The following is a 22532-nucleotide window of genomic DNA, read 5'->3' as shown; positions in this document are numbered from 1 at the left end:
CCTAGACAACATTTTGAGACTAGTGTTTACTACAGGATGGTAAAAACAAACAGATTCCTATTAGCTCTGAAACTGACAGCTGTCAGCGAGTTTCTGGCCTGGTTTATTAGCCTCTCTCTTGCCCGTATGCTCTACGTAGGGCACATGGACACGTCTCACACAAAGTCTGGACTCAGACAGGCCGCATGTGCAGTTGACAGTCTCATTAAAGCATATTTCAAAACATTAAGACTATGTGCCAGCCTTCATAGGTGTGTGACTGAAGGGGCATGTCACAGCTGGTCAAGGGGTGTGTTGTGCGCTGGCATGTAAATTCATGTTACATTAATCTGCCGAGATCTGGATCACAGTCCAGGTGGTAGATAAAGTCAAATATTAACATTCAGCATGTGCCAAATGTGAACAAAAACTGATTTTGATGTGATAGGCGACTTAAAGGGATAGTTCATCCAAAAACGAAAATTCTTTCATCTTTCTCACCTTCATGTCATTTCAAACCTGTTTGACGTTCTTCTGCAGAACACAAAATATATTTTGACGAATGTTCAACATTGGACCCCTTTGAATTCTACAAAACCACTGACATTTCTCAAAATAACTTATTCTGTAGCTGTAGAGTCGAATGCAGATTTTAAATGTTATAATAGGGTGACTTGATTTTGTTACTGTTCCATTTAAATGTAAACTTTTTCTTTAGCAAAATGGTAGGTTAGAAAAACAAACTTTTTGTGGTATACATTTAGCCATTCCAGAAATTTGTGGTGACAAAAAATACTAGTTGCTGTAACTCAACTGGTAGAAAGTGGTGCTTCTGTCAAGGTCATTGGTTTATTTCCTAGTGCTTGCACTGATAAATTGTTTATATTAAATGCACAGTACATGTATTTCAATAATATGTCTGCTGAATGCATAAATAAAAAACTTAAACATTTCCATCATACTTTCCTTGTTTGTGACCGAACAATCTCACCCCCAGATCCCAATATCATTTTTAGACCCAGCATCTGGCCTCTCCTCTAATCCCACGTATCACCAAAATACACACGCATTTTAATTCCTTTTGTCGCCAACCTGTTTGTTGTTCCAGATGAAGTGTGTCAGTGTGACATATTTAGCCTCTCTGGCCAGGATTAAACGTTGCTTCCAAACGCAGCCCCTGGTTGGCCATCGTTTGCTGTCTGTCAATGTCACGTCCCGCCTCTGTCAACCATGCTTCTTTGCATATCGCTCTGCCTGACATATCCAACGCTTAATTATTCATCTTTTCATCCGTTTTGTTTCCCGTTCCTTTGCACGCATTCATTTTTCACACCAGCTGTACTCGCTTTTGTGTATGCGCGAGCACGTCTGTGTGCCCGCTCAGGGTGTGCACTTTAAATAGACGCTTATGGATGAGAGTGGAAAATGTTGAAAGGCCGCCTCCATGTTGTATTTCCTCTCTCCTGCACGTTCATGGTGGCCGTGACCGAGCATGCAACTGCTACCCCTTGTGGCCATGTAGAGTTACTGTGACTTGTGAGATGTTTCTAGAAAGGTCGAGTTGTGTTTGCACTGTGCAATGCCACACAATCTTCACTTCCCCTCCCTGTCTCGTGAAGGGTATGTTTGAACACACAATGCCAGGCCAAAACATGCAGGCAACACAAACCCTTAGCTTAAACCTAGTTGTTTATGTGTTAGAGTTGAAAGAAACAAATTGTTTTCATTTGGTATTCCTGTTAACCGGAGCCCTTGGTTTTTGCAAGAACAATATTATTCCCCATGGCTTAAAATGGCTTCATATTTCTCATGTGAATCATTGCCGCTCTTTGAAATGAGTAATTTCCTGTTTACAATACTAGCTTTAATGACCCCAGTTTCGCAATATGCCCAAAGTGCCCTTGCTCACGTTATATTGCTACTTATGCACCTGTGTATCTCGATGGGGGTGAAGGTAGATTATCAAACAATAATCGTGTTTTCTTCTCTCCTCACAGGCCTCGTGGATGCACTTAGATGTGTGCAATGAGTGCTGTGGCTGACATGCCTCAGTGTTTTGGATTGCTGTGCTCTGGACTCAGTAGGACAAGAGACTCTCAGCACAGAACGTCATGAGCATAGTCATCCCAGTAGGGGTGGACACGGCCAACACCTCGTACCTGGACATGGCTGCAGGCTCAGAGTGAGTCGATCGCTTCCTGTTTGTCCTTTCACATTGATTCATCATCACTACCTTTTCGTTTCATTTTGGCAGTTTTATCAGCGGAGAGAAACACGTTCCTAGTCATATTTTCCACCACCTGTCATCACAACCGCTTCCGCCGTCTTAGACGTTTATCACCATTTTTCTCATTAGAGAAGATGTGTTCAGCTGTTGAGGCATCCATGTAGAAAAATAGTTTTACTAAAATGAAAAATCTGTCATCTCACCCTTATATATTTGCAAAGTTGTAACACTTAGTTTATTATAAACACAAAAGGAGATACGTTGAAGAAGGTTTACACTGCTCTTTTACTTGCAATGGTGCAGTTCGCCCACAAATTTACTCGCCCTCATGTCATTCCAAACATGTATAATTTCCTTCTGCAAAACAAAATATACATTGAAGAGATTTGTTTGGCCACATTCGCTTATGTTATATTGACACAAAACCACTGAGACATTTCTCAAAATATATTTTTTGTGTCCCACAGATGAAAGTGTCATATACAGATTTTGAATGACATGAGGGTGAATAAATGATGACATCATTCTTTATTTTGGGGTGAACTGTCCCTTAATCTGTTGTTTAGCTGTTAATAAGTCTTGCACTCGTTTTATATTTAACGTCTTGAAATATTTCCTTCATCCTGTTAGTTTTAGTGTGCAAAGACAAATACCCCAATAGATTTTACATCACATGATCCGAGTTGATCCATACAGCAGACCCCTCCCCTCTGCAGCATGCGCTTGAAAGGAAACAGCGCGTTCCTCTTTAAACGCGGAGCCTCGTCCCGTTGCCCTCGGCTCCATTGCCTCGTCACTTTGTGTTGCCATGGCGCTCTCCCCTGCACTGCGCAGGGCCTGTCGTCATGGCGACCGGCTGAGTGACAGCTGGACCCTGGAGCTTTAACCTGCATAAGAGGCTGTGTTTCTGTGTATATTTACGTCCGTCTGGGGTTTGAGTGTTTTAGGAATATGTACGTCTGTAGCCACGAGCAGATTTTATTCCACATGAAAGATTTCAACCCGACACTCGAAACACCAAAAAAAGATGTCAAAATGTTATATTATGTCCGTCTCTGCACGATGCCTCACCGAACGCCTTATCTGGTCCGAGTGTCGCAAGTCTGCGTGCCTTTTCGCTTGTTCTTGACATTACTTCTCAGTCAGGGTCAGCCCACCCTGGGTCTGCTGCAGAGGTTGCCATGGTTACCAGCCATTGTGCATCACTGTTGTCAACACACAGTCAGTTTAGATGCCATTGGACCCGAAATGCCTGCTGTAATCCCTCTAAACCGCGTCTAGTCATTGACAGACAAGGTCTGGCGTGCTTGGGGGAGGGTTTTTTACGTTAACACGAGACGCACATGACACGTGCGTTCGCTTGGCTACGTAATGAAAGGGAAATGTGAGCCCTCAAAAGTTAGCCGTCTCTCGCTGTGCCCGATCTGTCGTCTCGCTCTCTTTCAACAGGTTCGTGAATTGTGTCTATCCCATATTAAGCCGTCGCTGGAGCTGTGGGCTACGATTAGCACATGCATACCCGTTACATCTAATTAAAGCTTCAATTGCAACGTCTCTCTTTTTATTCTTTGCTTTCTGTCTTATGATGTTTGGCACCCCTTAGCCATGTTTCTTTGCCTCTTGGGTTTGTTTTGTTGATTCTATGATGAGCATTTAGGAATAGACACATTTCTGACAGATGTGGGGCCAAATATCTGCCAGGCCATTTAAATTCTTGTACTTCGCGTCATAACATGTACTACTCTAAAATCGTTTTGGAGAATTTGAGTCTTCTAAAGCCAGTTTACACTTAACAATAACTGGGCAAAAAAAGAATAAAATTTTCTAAAAATGCGGTCGATTTTTTTCGTTCATATTTCCGTAAGCACTGAACATTCATTAACGTGAATGTTATTGCTACTACTATCCACTAGATGTCACTTTTCATTTTACAACGGGTGGATGTTACAACAGGGAGCATATCGTTCATTCATTGCTTAATTGTCGTCGAATTAAACGTCACCTTCACATAAAAGGCAGCAGTTCATATGATTGCAGCCCCTCTTTACAGCTAATTTTGGGAAATTTTGTTTGTTATAATGTATCTTAAATGTAAAATAACCTGTTCTGTTTCAATATACCCAAGTGTGTTTAAAGTTTAATATACAGGTTTGTGGCTCTTCATTTCATATTTTTATGCACCATTGTAATGTGATATTTACTGATTTTTTAAAAATATCTATAGGATTTGTATTAAATCTATAATCATTGACTCGAATCGAGAGCTTGTGAATCACAATCAAATCGGAACATCAGAATCAATACCCAGCCCTAATTAGAACCCATTATAATTTAAAATTTTGTCCACACTGGATGTGGCACGTCCGGTGTCTACACGGTGCTACTTTGCATAGCTGTGTTTATTGTTCTTTTTTTATAGGTCAAGGTTGGCACACCAAAGCTCCAAACATTTCGAAAGTTTTAATCAACTTTCACAAAACGTGTGACGTTTCAAGCACACATTTTGGTTGAGCATTCATTTCAAGCTGATGTGCGTGCTTTTGCTGTGTTATTCTATATTTCTGTGATTGCACCTACTTTCCTCTGCCCCCCAACCCGCCGAGACGGGCAGGTGATTTTTAGTAAAGGAGACTAGAGAGTTTATCTACGAAGCGCTGAAAATCCCCCGGCCTGTCACCTGTCCCGCGTTGATAATCTTATCGGCGAAAACCACACCGTAACGTAAAGGCATCAATAAAACCTGCTAATCATTTATCGCCTGCCTGGGAGGGCCGTTTTCTGAGCAAGAGCTCTTGTTCTTGTTTGACTTGTGTGTGCACAAACACACACACACACATACACACACACACACACACTGGCTCTTTCTTTCCCTGTCAAGGGTCCGCCCCTCAGCACACTTTCACTTTGACAGTTGGACTGCAAAGCGCCAACTGAATCAGGAAGTATGAACGTAAGGTATGGATAGACAGCACGAGGTGATCGACAGGATCGAGCAAGCAGGTAGTTACTCTCCGTGTGGCATGAGGCATAAACAAGAGGCAGAAGTGAGAGAAAAACAGAAATATCTGCAGGCGTGTTGTGCGCGCTGGTCTGTTTGGTGTTTGTGGTGCTTTTCTTGTGCCGTTTACACTGCAGATATCTTGATTCGTGGTGAGTTTTGGGAGTTCTTTCTGGTTTTTTAGGAACTACAGAAGCTTTGAAATGTTTGTGTTTTTACACAGCCACAGTTACAGTCTTTAGGAAACGCCATGTGCTTATGCAGTTAGAAAGTGTGGCTTCTAAACTGTTGTTTGTTTGAAGGTGTTGGTGTCTGGTTGTGTTGTGTTTGTATAACGGCATCAAAGTGGCTACATGACCTTGAAGCAGTTCTGTAGATTTTGTTAAAAGAGAAATTCAGCATTTCATAAACTGTGATTATAAATCTGTGCGTTTGAAGGCCTGTCCTGGCATCCTTTGGCCACACACAAATACTCCCGTCTCTGGTTATACTATAGATCTGTAGTTTATATTGCCAAGTGAAGTGTATGGAGATATTAGCGTGATGGAGATGAGCTTCAGGTTTGTAACAGATCTGAATCTGAGATTACAGAGGTGTGATCGTGTTTATTCACTTTCAACCAGCTCCTGTCAGATGAGGGCATGACACTCGCACAAACTCTTACACAGATATCAGGTCACTACAGAGATTGTGTAAATGTCTGTCCTGCACTGTGTCACAAATGTGTCCACTGATACAAACAAAGACGTAAGTGTTAATTCACGTCGGTGACCGAAATTCTCTCCAGCAGGTTTCATTAATCCCCGCTGTTCCTTTCTCTTTTGTTTCACTGCTGCCAAACCAGTTTTTTGTCTTAAAGAAAAACACAGCTTGTCAGACTTGTTCCTTATTCCTGCCTCTCTTTTTTGTGCGTGTGTTTGTATGTGTGTGGAGTAGACCAGAATCTGTGGAGGCAAGCTCCGTGGTAGTGGAGAAGTCCAGCTACCCTCACCAGATTTACAGCAGTGGGTCCCACCACTCCCACGGCTACATCGGTCTGCCTTACGCCGTGAGTATCGCCCCCGGCAAACACGCGTGTCGTAATTTTGTCACGATAATTGCCGCAAACAAGCCTTCCTACTCACACACCCTTTCGGTGTTGACCTGCACATTTACTTTTTGTGTTATCTGATCAACTCGCTCAGCTTTCTAATGGTTTCTCTTCTTTCGATGTTCTCCAAAGGACCATAACTATGGGGCGCGACCCCCACCCACCCCGCCAGCTTCCCCTCCTCCCTCGGTGCTGATACGGCCGGGAGAGGGTTTGTTCGTGTCTGGGGGCCGGGCGAGCGAGGGCCTGTTTGTGCCGGGCGGACAGGACGAGGCGTCGCGTGGCACCACGCTCAGCACCTCGGAAGACAGCAGCTACGGTGCTGACATCACACGCTGCATCTGCGGCTTCACTCACGACGATGGCTACATGATCTGCTGCGATAAGTGCAGGTACCAAATGTGATGATGTCACTTGGCAGTGATTTTAAACTAGCCAAAAGGGTCAAGTCTCTTTAAAACTAGATTTATAGATAGGCTTTAAAGTTTTGTGAGGGTACGTAGGTAAAAGAGTCGGCTAGGTGGATAGCTCATTAGGTTTGTAAGCACATACTGTTGTTATTTTTTTATAATCCAATAAAAAAAGTGTGGGTGATGTCTAGTAAAACCTATAAACATATTTAATAATTGTATTTATTAGATATATTTCCTCATTTTATTTTCAGGGCTCATGTAGTTAAGGCTTTAGTATGGGTTTTGTGTCTGTGAGGTCATTTCTGATTCATTTCAAAAATAAAAAGCTAATCTCTAACCTTGAATGTCAATAAACGCTCTAGAAAAATTGTAATATGTTAATACTGGACAGACCGGACATGGGGCTCGACATACTTTTTACAAATGAATATACTATGGTTATTAAAAGCTCATTTGTATTTAATGTTGTTGATTATTTTTGTAGGTTACCGTGGTAAATGTTCAGGTTAGAGGAGTAGTTGACCTAAAAATACAAATTCTGTCATCATTTATTCACTCTGATGTCGTTCAAAACCTGTATGACTCCATTGTGGAAATGTCTCAGTGGTTTTGTGTCCATACAATGGAAGTCAGTGGGCTCCAATGTTGTTTGGTCACAAACATTCTTTAGAAAATCTTCTGTTTTTGCCGAAAAATGTCATGATGGTTTGAAAGACATGAGAGTGAATAAATGATGAAAGAATTTTCATTTTTGGGTGAACTATCCGTTTAAGAATGACTTCAATTCATTTCCTTAAAGAATGACTTCAATACAAAATTCACTTTATATTGTTATGTTTCAAGCGTTTTGTAAAAAGGTCGAGATCTGTAACATCTCCTTTGACGTTACCTGTTTTCTACTCTTTAAATCTGAATAAGATTGGATTTCTCTTTTAAAGATTTGTGCTGTCAAGCTGTAAGAGCATTGTGAAATGTGCAATGTAGATGAGAACCTAATGTTGATACACTTTTAGACAGCTAACGAAATGTTTGAATAGTTTACAACCTGTCAGTTCTTTTGTTTATGGTCATGTTACACCAGACGTACATTTTATTTCATTCAGTAGTTTCTCCTCACACTTAACTCTTTGTCGTTTTTGTGTCAGTGTTTGGCAGCATATTGACTGCATGGGGATCGACCGGCAACACATTCCCGAGACGTACCTGTGTGAACGCTGTCAGCCCCGCACGCTGAATAGAGAGCACGCCATCCTTCTGCAAACCAGGAAGCGAGAAAACATGTCTGGTGAGTTTTTGTATACACACACATACACAAACACGCCTATAGACACGTTCAACCCTTCCAACAGTCAAAGCAATGCCACTTCTGCAGTTTCCCACAATACAACTCGCGAGAAACATGTTTAGAATCTGGTTAAAGGGTTGCGTTTATTGCTCGCAGTATACCTGACCTGATCTGTTTTAGGGGAGTTTTGTAAGATGGTCTCCTGTAGATCTGTAAATAATTCCTGAAGCAAAAATATCTGAGCTCTCTAGCTATTCTGCCATCTGCTGGAGATGATTTGACATTACAACTGCAGGTATATTTAGTGTCAAACTGATCTCGGAGGATGTTAGATTCTTATCTTTATGGTTTAAGGTTGAATGTCCGATGGTTTAGGAGGCAAATGTGGAGTACACGCTCATCCACTGTGTTTATGTTGCAGATGGCGACACCAGTGCTACAGAAAGTGGCGATGAGGTTCCACTAGAGCTGTACACGGCTTTTCAGCACACCCCGACCAGCATCACGCTCACCACAGCGCGTCTCGGCCACAAACAGGCCGAGAAAAAACGAAAGAAGAGCGGAGAAAAGGAGTCGCCGGCTCCAACCAGAGCAAAGAAGGTTTTGAAATGGCCACTTTAATTTATTACAAATTTACATTAAATCCTATTTGACCTTTTCTACTTTACATTTACATGTTTGTAGTCTTATTGTGATGATGTTTCATGTTAGCTTTATAGTTGCTATAGAATTAGGAAACTTATGTGAAAAGAGAAATAGGCTCTGTAACATTATTCTGTCTGATCTTTGCCTTTCAGTCATTCCGTGAAGGCTCTAGAAAATCGTCTAGAGTGAAAGTGAGTACAGATCTCTAGACTCTCTAAATGCCATCAGACTGTTCAAAGTCGTCTGTCACGCATGTCTAAACTGACCGTCTCATGCATATGTGCGTCCCCAGGGCTCAGCTCCCGAGTGCGAGCCGTCAGATCCTCCCTCTCTTTGGGAGAATAAGATGAAGTCATGGATGGAGCGCTATGAGGAGGCCAGCAGTAACCAGTACAGTGAAGAAGTGCGGATACTGCTTAGAGTCAAAGAGGCCCGAGACGGCAAGACGCTGGCCTATAACACACACACCGCAGCCTTCAAACCACCTGTAGAGGTATCAGACAGTTTTCTGTTTGAATCCCACTTTCTGATTTTGGTGTGTTTTTTGCAGTTTTGTATGATACACTTACTGTGTCCTTCCCTCATAGAGTCACATACAGAAAAACAAATGCATTCTGAAGGCCGTGCGGGACTTGGCTGCTGACTCGCTCATAATCGAGTACAGAGGGAAGGTCATGCTGCGACAGCAGTTTGAGGCCAATGGTTACTTCTTTAAAAGGTACTTTGAAGGCCGATACGTGTCTCTGATGCCAGTGTAGAATGTTGCGTTCTCATGTGTTTCTTGTTTATAAGAGATGTATTTTCTTTTTTCCTAAGGCCGTACCCGTTCGTATTGTTCTACTCAAAGTTTGACGGTTTGGAAATGTGCGTGGATGCTCGGAGCTTTGGCAACGAGGCCCGATTCATCCGACGTTCTTGTACCCCTAACGCTGAGGTGCGGCACGTGATCGAGGACGGCATGCTGCATTTATACATTTATTCTCTGAGGTCCATCTCCAAGGGCAGCGAGATCACCATCGGCTTTGACTATGACTATGGCAGCTGGTGAGTGTATTCACAGGAAGTCACTTGTTACTCCCATTCATGTGTAAATCTAGGAGTCCATCTCCTGCTCTTTTAATATCTCTGGTATTTTGGCTAATATGATAATGCTTTTCTTATTAAAAATCGGTGTGAAAATTTCCCAACGACTTCAGAATTAATGCCTTCTATTTACTTCTTTCCATGTGTCACTGGGCAGTAAATACAAGGTGGACTGTGCTTGTATGAAAGGCAATCTGGAATGTCCCGTGCTCAAGCAAAACCTTGAGCCTACGGAAAACCTGGGCTCTAGCATGCGACGCCGCGGCCGCAATGACAAAGAACCGGTTCGGGACGAGAGCGGACAGAACCAGAACCTCACGATGGACTGTGACGACTCCAAAGGAAAAATGCTAAATGACGGCAAACAGAGAAAACTCTCTCCTCTGCGCCTCTCCATCTCGAACAATCAGGTACGGTACACTGGAAAGAAATCACTTCTGCTTAAATACCTTTCCAGTGTTCCCACGGTCACGGAAAACCTGGAAATGTAATAATACATAATAGTTGTGAGTAAAAAAAAAACATGCTTTCCTATGATTTCATTTACTAAAATGGTTCTTTGTTATTGCAGTCTCTGTAAAATGTTTTTTTATCACAATCCAGTTTGTAGAAACTGGACAAAGTAATAGAAATTCAAAAGGTGTGGGAACCCTGCATGAGCGAGAATCTCCTCCGAACTGATATTATGTTTGCATGCGTTATCTGTGTCATATTAATCTGTGCATGATTCCTTATTGGATATTTTCAGTCATTCTAATAATCTATTTACTCATCTGCGTATCATCCACATCTCCTGCCCGGTCCTGATAACAACTAGGGCTGTAGCTATCGATTGTTTTAGTAATCGAGTGTTCTACTGATTTTTTTCATCGATTAATCGTGTATTCGCATAATAAGTACTTTTTTTATTAAATAGCAATACTAAATAAATATACAAGAGAAAATCACTCGCAAAATAGACTAAAATTACGTAAAATAACAGTAAAATGTCATCACACAGAAACAAGCACAACTACAAACGCACTTTACACAAACAAGCGGCTCTGTTTAATGCACCTGCCAAACTGTATCGCATGCGTGCTACACTGGTAAATACATATATGCTGCACTGTACAGCCCTGTCAGTAGACGCGCATGTGTTTGAACAGCCACAAAGACCGCTTTCAGCCTTTGGACATAATACGTACTGTAAACATTATGGGACGCGCGCTAGTCAGACAGGATAAACTTTGCCGGCTGAATTCCTAAAAGTTTGCTTTAACGATAAGGAACGCACCAAGCACAATGTTCTCTCACTATTCTAACACACGTGAGTGACGTGACACACACACAGTGTCTGTCGCAGTCTTGCGGTTGTCAGAGCAGAAATGAAAACCTCTGCCCTCAGTATAGTTTATTTATTTTATTCTGCAATAAAATCCGATCGCCTGAAAAAATGTGTTCTTTTTATTCGCTCCTACGTTCTTTTATTTCAGCGGTGACGGATGGACAGTGTTAGATCTTGTTTGTTTTTCAAATGAATCAGGCCTTGCCGTCCTGCTCCTTATAAGATACATAGCAGGACATCCCAAGAAAAGTAGGTGACATCATTCAGAGCACAACAAAGAATACCCGCTCTGTTAATTTATTTGTGGCGTTAATGCACAGATTAAGTATGATCTGGTCTCGCCCATGTAAAGTCTAAGGCCCAATCCGACCCTTCCCACACTTTCTAACGCTCCTCACTCCTGGTCTGTAGACAGGCGATGATTAAGGCCACTTTCCCCCTCTTGCAGGATCCTGAGTTATTAGAGGATCTAGAAGAGAAAACCTCCGTTAGCAATGAAGTAGAGATGGAGTCAGAGGAGCAGATTGCAGAGAGGAGGAGGAAGATGGTAAGTGCGTCCAGGGGAAAACGACCGCAATGGCAATCACGGTCGCCATGGAAACGCTACTGCCCCCACCCTCCCTGTCTTTTTTCCCCTCCTCGTTCTGCCTCCCGGTGTGTGTGGTGATTTGGGCAGTTCCCAGAATGCTCCACCGTTCCTTTGTCCCCCCTCCACCCCCTTCTGAACCTCCTGCTAATATCGCTGCTGCCGCCACTGCTTCTCTTCTCCTGTCGCTCTGTAGTTTAACCTCCTGAAGGATAGCGCGAGGGCACTCGTCCCTGTAGCTTTGTTCTTTTTGTTTTATACTTATTGAGCTTCTTTGGTCCTCCCGGTGGGCCTTTAAATGGGACTTTGTGGTTCTTCTGCAACTGGCATTTCTTTTCTGTTGTAGTTACAAAGTTGCTCAAACCAGGGAGCAAAAAGCTAAAGATAGCAGTTGTACTCTGTAGCTTTTTAAAACCTAATGATCTGTCTTCCTGTCCATAGAAGATGTGGAGGTTCTTATAGGTTAGTTCACACTGCCCTAACAAATGCCAGCGAACACGTTTGTTGTGTTTCGTCGAATAAGTGTTGCAACCGTGTCCGTTTCTTTTTTTTAAATTATTGAACATGTTTAATCTGGTTGCAAAATGTTTGAGCAGTCTGTGATATTTCCAACTCCATCAACCTCTCATAATATGATTTCATCATAAATTGTTGCGATGACATTGAAGCAACCTTGCTCCATAGAAACAAAGGCACAAATGCGTTGGTAGAGCTGTCACGATTATTGCAATGTTTTTGTAGTAAATGTTTTAAAAGAAATTTTCCTGGAAGATTTTGTTTTTAGTTACATACACTATATATTTGAACAGTGTTCAACTAAAAATCCTTCTTTTCTGTTGCCATCTTTGTTGGGGCAGTGTTAATGTAACTGTTATTTTTCCCAGTATTCTGAATCCTGCCAACTTGAGATTGTTAGTGATTTTCCGGGCAGTGTGAATTAGCCTTGAGATATTGATTTCGAACACCATTGCGTTCATGTGTTTTAAAGGTAGATGAAGAGAACATGAGACTTGACTAAAAGTGTGTTGCCTTAGAGGTTGTAAAAGTTAGTCGATTTTCAGTTGTATTTATTATTTTAATTTTAATTTATTGTTTTATTATATCTTATAGACAAGTTTCGTTGAATGCACACACTGGCTCGAAGTCAACTTCCATTCTGTGTTGGGTTATAATATAACCATTTATTTTAAATTAAATTTTTATTCATATCAATAGTTTTTATATATTGTGTACTTATTAGTAATATTTAAATAATCGTTTATAGATTATTTAAAATATATATTTTAAAAAACAATAAAATCCAAGCCTCCTTACCTTACCTGATTCCCAATGGTAAGCTTATGATTTATTTAATGATTTATTAGTGACGTTGTTAGATACAGTTCCAGGAAATGTCAGTTTGACATCATTTTCAACCCAGGTAAACATGGATACCCATAGATATAAATAACTGGATGCCGCATTAGCATCTGTTTCTATGGGCCGCTATACGTAGGTCATTCTCCATATTGGAAGGTTACAGCTTTGCCATTTCTCTCACTTTGTCTTTAAACTGGCCTGTCTAGGATGTTTTTTACTGAGCTCATCGTAGTGCAATTTGGAAATACTTTGTTCGTAATGTATACATGTACGTGAGATGCCGCCTTAAAACTTTCTTGAATCTACAGTTACTTGGAAGACAGCATTTTTGTGCTGCCTATTTCTGGAACAGTCATCATTTAAGATCCCTTATAATACTACTAGGTTTAGAAACAGCTGATGGCTCTTTGCTCTGAATAAGGAGAAAAATATCCTGTTTGGATTTCGATGTATATTAGCACTGACCTCAGACATGTAAACTTGCTGTCCCATATTAATCAGGTCCGTCTGAACTTATCATATGTCCACCCTTTTAGCATTCCCCTATAGATATGGCATCCATAAAATTTCAAAAGTACACATTTTAGTACACGAGACCCAGGACAAAACTGGATTTGCGTATTTATGTACAACCAGTGGTACGGCCAATCCTGTGTGAGATGCTTTTGTGTGGTTTCCGTAACTGCTTATAAGGGGATGGAAACATTTTTGTAAAGATCAGGCAGGTCTGTAACAGCAGTACTGCCTGAACCCATTGCACTCCCAGAACTTTACAGTTGGCAGCAGCCTCTGAAATGTTAAGGAAAATAAAACTCACAACCAATCCTGACGTGCATCACCATTACACAAATATGCCGAGCAAAAGCTAACAGCTATAAACAATGTCATGTTAGTTCAGTTGCATAAAGATTGTGGCGAGGGATCGAACTGGTGCAGAATTTGCGGAAAGTCCCGATCTTTCCCCTCATTTTGGGCCAGCTAGGCAATTCTGATTTCCTATATGTTATATAAGATGTCTGTATATTATATCTTCTATTTGAATTCTTTACTACAACTTTTTACTACAATTTTGACAGAGCTTAGTTAGGGATTTGTGAATTTCTTTTAGAACTGGACAACTTTTCCACTGACACGAGAGCTGAACAATAAGAAAAAAAATGTTTTACCATGTAACCTACTCACCAATAAGCATAGCACATCATTCTCTTTGTTTACAAATCATATTCCCAATTTTTAGAAGTTTTTTTAATTTATAATTATCAATTTTTATTCTAAAACTAATCAGATCATTTTTTTATGAATTAATAGCACTATCACTTTGTATTGTATTTCTTGATATTTATAAAAATACATATTTCTCATGATTATTGATGTTATTTTCAAATGAAAATATTTTATTTCTAAAATGTATTTACTGATATACGAAAATATTTACTGTATGAAAGTAATATTTTTGGACGGTCATAGAAAACGAAATGGCGAGTTTCTAGGCAAACGCGACAAAAGAAAGGGAAGGTAGTGTTGTTCAATGACTAAGCATGATGCACTTCCAGTGTTCCCTACTTTACTAACAAAAAACATTTTTTATTAGTCTAGCCCAGAGCCATTGAGAGATGGAGTTGCGTCAACTCCGTTGACTCCAATGGAACAGTTTTTTCACAGCAATAGCGGTTCATGGAGGCTCTCAATAGTTCCCTGAAGTTACTAGTAACTCATGGAGCTGCGGCTAAACAGAACGATTGTGCGGAACTTTTAACCCATTTAAAGACCCACGTCATTTAATGAATAAAAAAATGAAAGAAATAAAGCATTTAAAGAGAAAACATAACTTCCTGGATCTGAAGGCTCCATGAATCACGTGACACACGAAAATGTTGAACTTCCGTTGTCGCAGCTCTCTCAACGGCTCTGGTCTAGCCAGACTAAGATGTTCTTTCCTACTGGCTCGGCTAATATTAATGGTTCCTGGTTTGAGACTTGCACATGTAAGGGAACCACTGTAGGTTCTATTTTTTTGTGTGTGTGTGTGAAAACTCATTACTGGGAACCGGCATCCTGTCGGGGTACGTCAATCACACCGTATCATTACACTAAAGCTCTAAACCCTAGCCATACTACCCCATACACGAATTAGACTGACACGTAGGAGTGTGTGTATGGCGATGTGAGCAAGCTGAAGGCCTTTGCATGTCTAAACCCTGATGGCTGTCTCTTTCGGCACCATTCAGGGCAGCCCGGCAGAGGAGTCCCAGTGTCACGTCGCAGGGGCTTCCTGCTGCAGAGCTCTGAGAAACAAACACAAGGAGGTAAACCTGCCCTTTTATTTCCCTAAATGACCCAACCTGCCTGTTAATGTATAGGAGACCCCCAGACTAACCACTGTCATGTATTTACTGACCCCATGCTGAGGCTGACATCCAGGCATGCCGCCCCAGCCGCTAAACATGGCCTACCTCTGTAGACCTTAAATATTTACTTTGGTATCACATGAGAGAGTCTTGCACAACTTACATGTCATCTCTCACACCTAGGAGGTGTCTTATTTTTCCCCTTGACTAAAATAAAAGTGTCCCATTTCTCACTTCCCTTTTGCTGCCGGCTATGGCCTGCTGATGCGCTAAATGGCTAGCTGGGTTCCCAACTGTCAGCTGAAAAATAGACTCAACGTATCTTTATCTTTCTATCATTCATGTAGACACGTGAAGAGAGGAAAATGGAGGCGATTCTTCAGGCCTTTGCTCGGATGGAGAAGAGAGAGAAGCGGAGAGAGCAGGCGTTGGAGAGAATCGGCACTAAGGGGGAGATCTGCGGACGCAGCGATATAAAGGAAGAGCCGCCCCCCACACCAGAGGCCGAGACTCCTGTTATAATACATGTACGTGTGCTTAAACCCTAAGAAAGACTTTATTAAAACCACAAAATAAAAAATACAACTATTACATATGTTGACTCAGGTCATGTGTTGGCAGCCCAACCAAAAGGAACAAACAAACAGATATAGTAAAAAATCATTATAGGTCTATACTACACATTCTTTTTTTATATTGTGATATAAAATGCTATAATATATTGTTATACCCCTAATTTTAAGAATAAAATAAAAATTTTAGAAATACAGTATTTGGATAAATTATTTGCTCATTAGCATAATCATTAACAACCGAAACAGAATTGAACAGTTGTTAAACTCTTCATAATATTCTATTAAAAAAGTTTGTATGTTTCTCTTGTTAAAATCAGTCCTTATGTATTCCTCTATTCTTCAGCCCATGCTCGAGGATGTGAAGGAGGAGCCCTGTCACAAACCAGCAAAAGTGCATCGTAACAAGCAGAGGAAAAGCTTCTCACGGAATCGCACTCACATCGGACAGCAGAGACGGCGTGCGCGCACCGTCAGCGCCTGCTCCGACTTGCCGCCTAGTCCCCCCGGCGACGGTTTGGAGCCGTTATTGGCAGAGACTCATGACGGAGAGATGCCCTTGGCGCCCGAGTCTGACGTGCCACCGTCGCATGCTCCTGACACCAGCCCGCCCCACAGCAGCTCGCCCGCCCCAGTATGCCGTGGTGGACAGAAGTACCCCAAAACTAAAAAGGTTCAATTCTTCACCAGCATTTTCGATTAACATTACTGTTGTTTATAGACACACATTTACAATTGCAAATTGTTTTTTCCACACAGCACTTAGTGAGTGAGTGGATGGGTGTCGACAAACCGGAGCGTGGAGCTTCGCGGACACCGGAGCGGGGACCTTCGCGGACACCGGAGCTGCCGCCTGAGAGGCCTCTGAGGATCAGCAGTGACCCAGAGGTCTTGGCTACGCAGTTAAACTCTCTACCAGGCATGGCCTGCAGCTCGCATGTCTACAGCACGCCCAAACACTATGTCCGCTTCTCGTCTCCGTTTTTGGCCAGTCGTAGCCCTAGCACCCCCGGAGTGCCCACCAGCAGGAGGCGCTCGCGAGAAATGCCCGAAACGCCGACCACCACCGGCTCCTGCAAGAAGGTAATACTCTTGGAAATGTATTCATTAGTGAGGTACTTTTGAGGAAATACAGTCAGGGCAATAAGGATAACATGCTTCTTTGTGTTTTGTGTAGCGCTGGCTGAAGCAAGCTTTAGAAGAGGAGGGCTCTACCAGCCCAGGAGGAGGATGCCCGTCTCTACTGATTCCCACTGAGAGCCCTCTCAGTCCTTCCATCAATGGAGAGTCCTACAGCCCTCTACCCCTCAACGGAAGTTGCTCACTACCAGGTGGGTATGCAACACATTCTAATGATTTAAGATTTCCCAAAGCTTCCAATTTTTTACAAATATTTCTCATTTTGTGCTTGTAGAGTTGCCTACCCCGTTGAAGAAACGGCGCTTATGTTCGCTCGATCCGTGTATGTCGGAGACCTCCACTCCATACGGATCTCCATGCGCCACCCCGACGCGAACAGAGTCGACAGATGCACCGGGCACACCCCTGCTGCTAGCCACGCCTCCTCGGCCACGCCCCGAGGAACCAAGTTCTGAACCATTGACACCCTTGCAGATTCCTAGCCACCCTCCACAACAGGAGGTAAGATGACTCATTCTGGACTCAAAATGATCCGTCGCTTCTATGTCACTATTATGTGACACAATAATGGAAATGGCAATTTTATTGTGTTGATCCTAATTTCCTTGTCAATCCACAGAGCGAGTCATCTATGGACAGTTCTCCAGATGGTAGCCGGAGGCCCAGCACACAAGATGTGAGTTCCTTTCTCTGCTACTTAGATTAAACTACATGCATCACTGCTACATCTAACGTTTCTCTTTTGTTCAGATGGAGCGGCCACCGTCGCTGTTGTCATCTCCCAGCATGAGGACGTCGGTCCCTGATACAGCACCGCAGGAGCCTATAAAACCCGCCGGGTCCCAGAGTCCTCAGCCCTCGCCCCTTGAGCCCCAGGATGCTACCGTGGATGACAGTATGGAGGTCGAGGGGGGAGTCTCAGAAGCTGCTTTGACATCTGAGACAACTGTGTCTTCTTACCCCCCCTGGATGAAGAGTCCAGACCGAGGTGGCCTGTCTTTTTCCTCAATGAACTCTAATTTGAGAGACCTCACACCCTCTCACACCTTGGAGTTGGGGGCGTACAGGCCAGATTCGACCTCCGCCAGCCCCTTCAGCGAGACGGCGCCCTTCTTCTCCTGCAGCGAGGAGAGCAGCGGCGTAACCTTCGCCCTCTCGTTGAGCGGAGACGGCGGTGGGGATGGAGGAGCAGCAAAAAACCCGTCACAGAAGAAAAAGGTCTGATTTATTTTGTAATGTTACAAATGAACGTGTCCTAAATGACTCTAAGTCTTTTCACACTTGAAATGGTTAACCCCGGGTTATGGTTAACCCCGGGTTATTCTAAACCCAGGGTAACCGGAATCATGGGTTTATAATTTTCCAGGGGTTAAGAGATTACCCTGGGTATTCATAAAAAATTACGCCTCGCACATCCTTTTTTTTTTTTATTTCCAATTAATCATTTTAGTTCTTATTATTTCAGTTTATTACCATGGCAACATTTCTAAATTTCATTTAGTTTAATTTGTTAAAATAATATTTAGGCCTATGTTTTATGTTATTTCAATTAACAGAATGTTTAAATGTCAGTTATTTTAGGGTTATTAACGATAACATCCCTGGCGTTTATTTGGGTTTGTTTATTGACCAATCTCTTGTGTTTATTCACTTAGGTCTCTCTCCTGGAGTATAGGAAGCGTCAGCGTGATGCACGGCGAAGCGGCTCAAAGGGAGAGTGCAGCTCTCCTGTTTCCACAGCGCCTCCAGTGGATGTATTTCCTGTTGCCGTGGAAATAGCCCTTGAGCCACCTGCTTTTGCAGCAACTCTGACCCCGAAGACCCCTCAGCCGAGTGAAGAGCCAGACGCCCCAACTCAGGAGAGAGATGGAGAGGGCCAGTGGTATGTCTCTAAAGCATATTCAGTTTAAATAGGCTGCATTGTCATCGATGCAAAATCACTACTGTTTCTAGAAGATATTTGTTGTGGATATTCTAATTGAAATGCTAGGATTGAAGGAAAAAAACATATGACTCAAGTCAGTTATGCAATGAGGTTATTATAAATTTTTGTGGAGACATATTGGGCTACGAAGACAATTTAGTTGTTAGCAAGAACGACCAAGCCCTGTTTAATGTGAAGAATTGAGAGTTTTATAAACTATGACTTCACGGTACTGAGTAGGGGTGTCACAATATACAAGTCTTATAAGTATATTTAATAATGGCAACTTTTATTAACAGGACATCATCCACATCCGTAGAGCAGGCGAGGGAGCGAAGCTACCATAGGGCACTGTTGTTGAGCGACCACCGCAAGGAAACAGGTAAGCCTGAAATGATCATGCATGCTTAATATTGTGACTTCCAAACCTGATTGATGTATAAGATCATAAAATTGGAGAATTGATATAAAACACACAAAAAGAAATCTGTCCTAGCAAGCTTTTTGAATTGGTGTTGCCTGTTTTTACTTTGTTTTTTAGACAGTGGAGAGGCAGAAGGGGATGCTCAGATGAAGGAATCTCTTTCACCCAAGAGTTGCAAAAGCCCCTCAACACATGCAGTATGTATTTAAAGTATTCAGGCCTAGAATAATTCAATATCAGCACTAGTGAGTTCATAACATCTTTAATTTGTCATTTACAGCCCGGTTCTCCAGCACCCCAGACTGTGTCTCGCCCATCTAAGGATGAGGACAGTGAAACCCAACCTCGCGGTCCTTCTCAACCCCACGCGCTGTCCGTCCAGCAGTCCAGCACCAAGACTTCGAGCTCCAAACCGGCCACTCTGACGCCCAACAAGCTTCACTGCGGGCCCTCCGGTGCCTCCCAGAGTCACTACGCTGGACCTTCGCTCATGCACTCTCCCAAAGCTCAACCCCAAGGTTCACCTTACCGCAGCCAGCGAGCCTTCCAGAACCAGCCTCAGCCCCAGGCCACGTCTGGCCCGGCCCCTTTCCCTCAGTATAACCCTCAAAATGCCCCACCTCCACCGCCCCCTCCTCCCCCGGCACCTCCTACCTCTACGCCCTACTTCCCTAGTCAGGTGACCGCAGCCGCTGCGCCTTTCCCTGCGTTCAAGCCCACCGTGGTCTCGCCCTTTCCTCCCGGCTCTCAGTCTCTACTGCAGACCCATCATGCGTTGCATTTCCAGAGCAATGCCGTGCCTCCCCCGCCACCACCTCCTCCCCCTCCCCACCCGCAGCCCGGCCCCACCTTGCTGCATGTCAATCTGCAACCTCCACCAATGCAGCAGCATCAACTGCTGCTGAGCTCTGCGCCGCCGCCACCACCTCCTCCTCCACCACCTCAGGCACAGAGTTCTCAGCAACCCCAGCCTACTAGTGGCACACTGCTGACACTCAAACAAGGACCACACCCAGCGACCCTCCCGCCTCCTCCTCTGGCGCCCTCCAGCAACGCGCCGCACCCGTTCCAGAGCATCGGTGGCTATCAAACCACTCTGCTTCACCAATCAGCACCAACCAACCCCTCGTTAACCCCTTCGACTTATCAGCAAACTGTATTGCCCCCTCCCCCTCCTCCGCCGCAAACCCCACCCACACAGACCGCAGCCAATCCGAATGTCTCGCAGATCGCTGGAGGCAATCGAGGACCTGCCCCTTCATCCGCCCCATTTCACAGTACTGGCTACTTGGGCACAGGATGGCACTGACCACACCTTCTTAGACCCCGCCTCCAGACGAACTCATCCAGAGATGGGGCGGAGCCGCACTGTGTAACATAGGCAACACGGCACCACTGTAAATATTTTCTATGTACCTTTTCACAAAGGCTAACGGAAAACGGTGGGGAAAGGGGGACATTTTAAAAGAAATAAATAAGAAACTGTTCAACTAGACTGTGTAAAAGATGATGGTTAATGAACCCTGGTGCTCATCACTTACCCACAATGCCCTCGTTCCGATATCTTCGTACTGCCTTCCTGTCTTTTCCAGATGTCTCGATTTATTTTTAATGTTTTTATTCATTTTAATCTGCTTTCCTATCTCTTCCTGTCGGTTCCCTGTCTATCCTCCCAGTGCAGTGCAGTGCAATGGGACATTCCAATCTTATCCTCACGTTTCCCTTCTTTTCCTGTCACTGTTTATTCACTCATCAGTTATTTGTTTTATCTAGTGGCTCATTATATAGCAAAAAGGTTTTGTATAGAGAAAAAATACAGAATTATTATTTTTTTTATTCCTCCATGTAACGAAAATACCTGTGCACCGCTGCAGAAATTCAGAGAAGACCTTTCCGATAGGCCGCTTCACTGCCCCAGGAGACTGCACTTGCGCGAGTGAGCAAGTCTGTGTGCATGAATGTCTGTCTTTGAGCGGAGAGTGTGTGCTTGTGCAGTCTGCGTCTGCGCATGTGTAGTCGAGCCACGCCAGAGGCGGAAGGTAAATACGACGCAGACAGATGCGTGCTGTTCTCTGAGGCAGCTTTAAAGAAAGAGAGAAAGGTCCTTCCTGTAGGGGGTAAGCGGTTTATTTTTGAATATCAATGGTTATTTGTAGAAAGTGTAATTTAATGTATAGGTGGTTACTCCAGCTTTCTCCAGAAACAGTTGTACATATTGGCTTCTTTTCTTTTCTATGCTTGTATAATCGCTCCCATCCCCATTTTGGAATATGGTTGTAAATACAAGCGCTATTGGCAAAAAAGCTGAATGTTTCTGTGACTGTAGCACTATTTTTATTTCTTCCTCTCTGGTTTGTTTATTTTTTTTACTGTTTGTGTGTGAGTGTATGTGTGTGTGAAGGACAGAGGTTCACAGACACAGCACTGGTTGGCTATTTTCATGGTTCATTATAATAAATCACTGTAATGACAGTTTTATACCAATCGAAGCGTCTTGTGTGTTTTACTGGGGAGGGAAGTGGGTGTTGATGTGAATGCGTTTGATGTTTATTTGTTGTTAATGGAGTTTTCTTTAACTGTGAAGGTGAAGAGATGCTGCATTGAAGCCTTGAGCACCAGCCTGCTGTTACCAAGATCTTCTTAAGGCTTCTGTTCAAGTACCATGAAATGAATCCTATAAATCCAGTCAGTATCCAAAGTCATTGATTAAACACTTTTGTTGTGATTATATGATGTCATTGTTACCTAATTGATGATTTTTTATGACCAGGACTTTCTGAATTTGGTGGCTTTCATTTGGTAGGGATAGTTCACCCAAAAATGAAAATTCTGTCATGAATTACTCACCCTCTAGTTGGTCCAAACCTGTATACATGCCTTTGTTTGGTTGAACACAAAGAAAGATATTTGGAAGACTACCATAGTAGGAAAAATTCAAATGGTTGACAAACGTGCCCCTGAACTGAATGCAATAACTACTATGGTAGTCAATGGTGCCTCAGAATTGTCGGTTGCATTGCCGGGTGTTTTAAAGAAATAGTTCACCCAAAAATGAAAATTCTTTCACCCTTTCGTAGTTCCAAGCCTGCATAAATTTTCTGAGGCACTATTGACTAATATAGTTGGAAAAAA

The 22532-nt window shown here is 43.0% G+C and overlaps 1 protein-coding gene across 4 annotated transcripts in view; it reads left to right on the top strand.

The window, feature by feature from the left end:
• kmt2e (lysine (K)-specific methyltransferase 2E) overlaps positions 1-21885 on the top strand; it is a 30947-nt gene extending 9062 nt beyond the window's left edge. Inside the window, exons 2-24 of one of the 4 annotated variants that reach the window (XM_057324183.1) lie at positions 1977-2161; positions 6141-6252; positions 6427-6686; positions 7853-7992; positions 8414-8592; positions 8790-8828; positions 8930-9130; positions 9225-9355; positions 9454-9681; positions 9878-10130; positions 11496-11594; positions 15221-15298; positions 15688-15867; positions 16259-16585; positions 16672-16995; positions 17090-17243; positions 17327-17553; positions 17672-17728; positions 17803-18270; positions 18708-18934; positions 19276-19358; positions 19518-19597; positions 19681-21885. In XM_057324183.1, the coding sequence (XP_057180166.1) occupies positions 2091-2161; positions 6141-6252; positions 6427-6686; positions 7853-7992; positions 8414-8592; positions 8790-8828; positions 8930-9130; positions 9225-9355; positions 9454-9681; positions 9878-10130; positions 11496-11594; positions 15221-15298; positions 15688-15867; positions 16259-16585; positions 16672-16995; positions 17090-17243; positions 17327-17553; positions 17672-17728; positions 17803-18270; positions 18708-18934; positions 19276-19358; positions 19518-19597; positions 19681-20709 (4947 nt within the window). In that variant the 5' untranslated portion in view covers positions 1977-2090 and the 3' untranslated portion in view covers positions 20710-21885. The remainder of the gene's footprint in view (positions 1-1976; positions 2162-6140; positions 6253-6426; positions 6687-7852; positions 7993-8413; positions 8593-8789; positions 8829-8929; positions 9131-9224; positions 9356-9453; positions 9682-9877; positions 10131-11495; positions 11595-15220; positions 15299-15687; positions 15868-16258; positions 16586-16671; positions 16996-17089; positions 17244-17326; positions 17554-17671; positions 17729-17802; positions 18271-18707; positions 18935-19275; positions 19359-19517; positions 19598-19680) is intronic. The other 3 variants (XM_057324185.1, XM_057324184.1, XM_057324186.1) reach the window with 3 other exon arrangements.
• The last annotated feature ends 647 nt before the right edge of the window (positions 21886-22532 follow it).

The sequence above is a fragment of the Triplophysa rosa genome, linkage group LG24, assembly GCF_024868665.1.
Source record: "Triplophysa rosa linkage group LG24, Trosa_1v2, whole genome shotgun sequence".
In the NCBI taxonomy this organism is placed as follows: Eukaryota; Metazoa; Chordata; class Actinopteri; order Cypriniformes; family Nemacheilidae; genus Triplophysa; species Triplophysa rosa.
The sequence above is the reverse complement of the archived record's forward strand: the minus strand, read 5'-3'. Positions and strand labels throughout refer to the sequence as shown.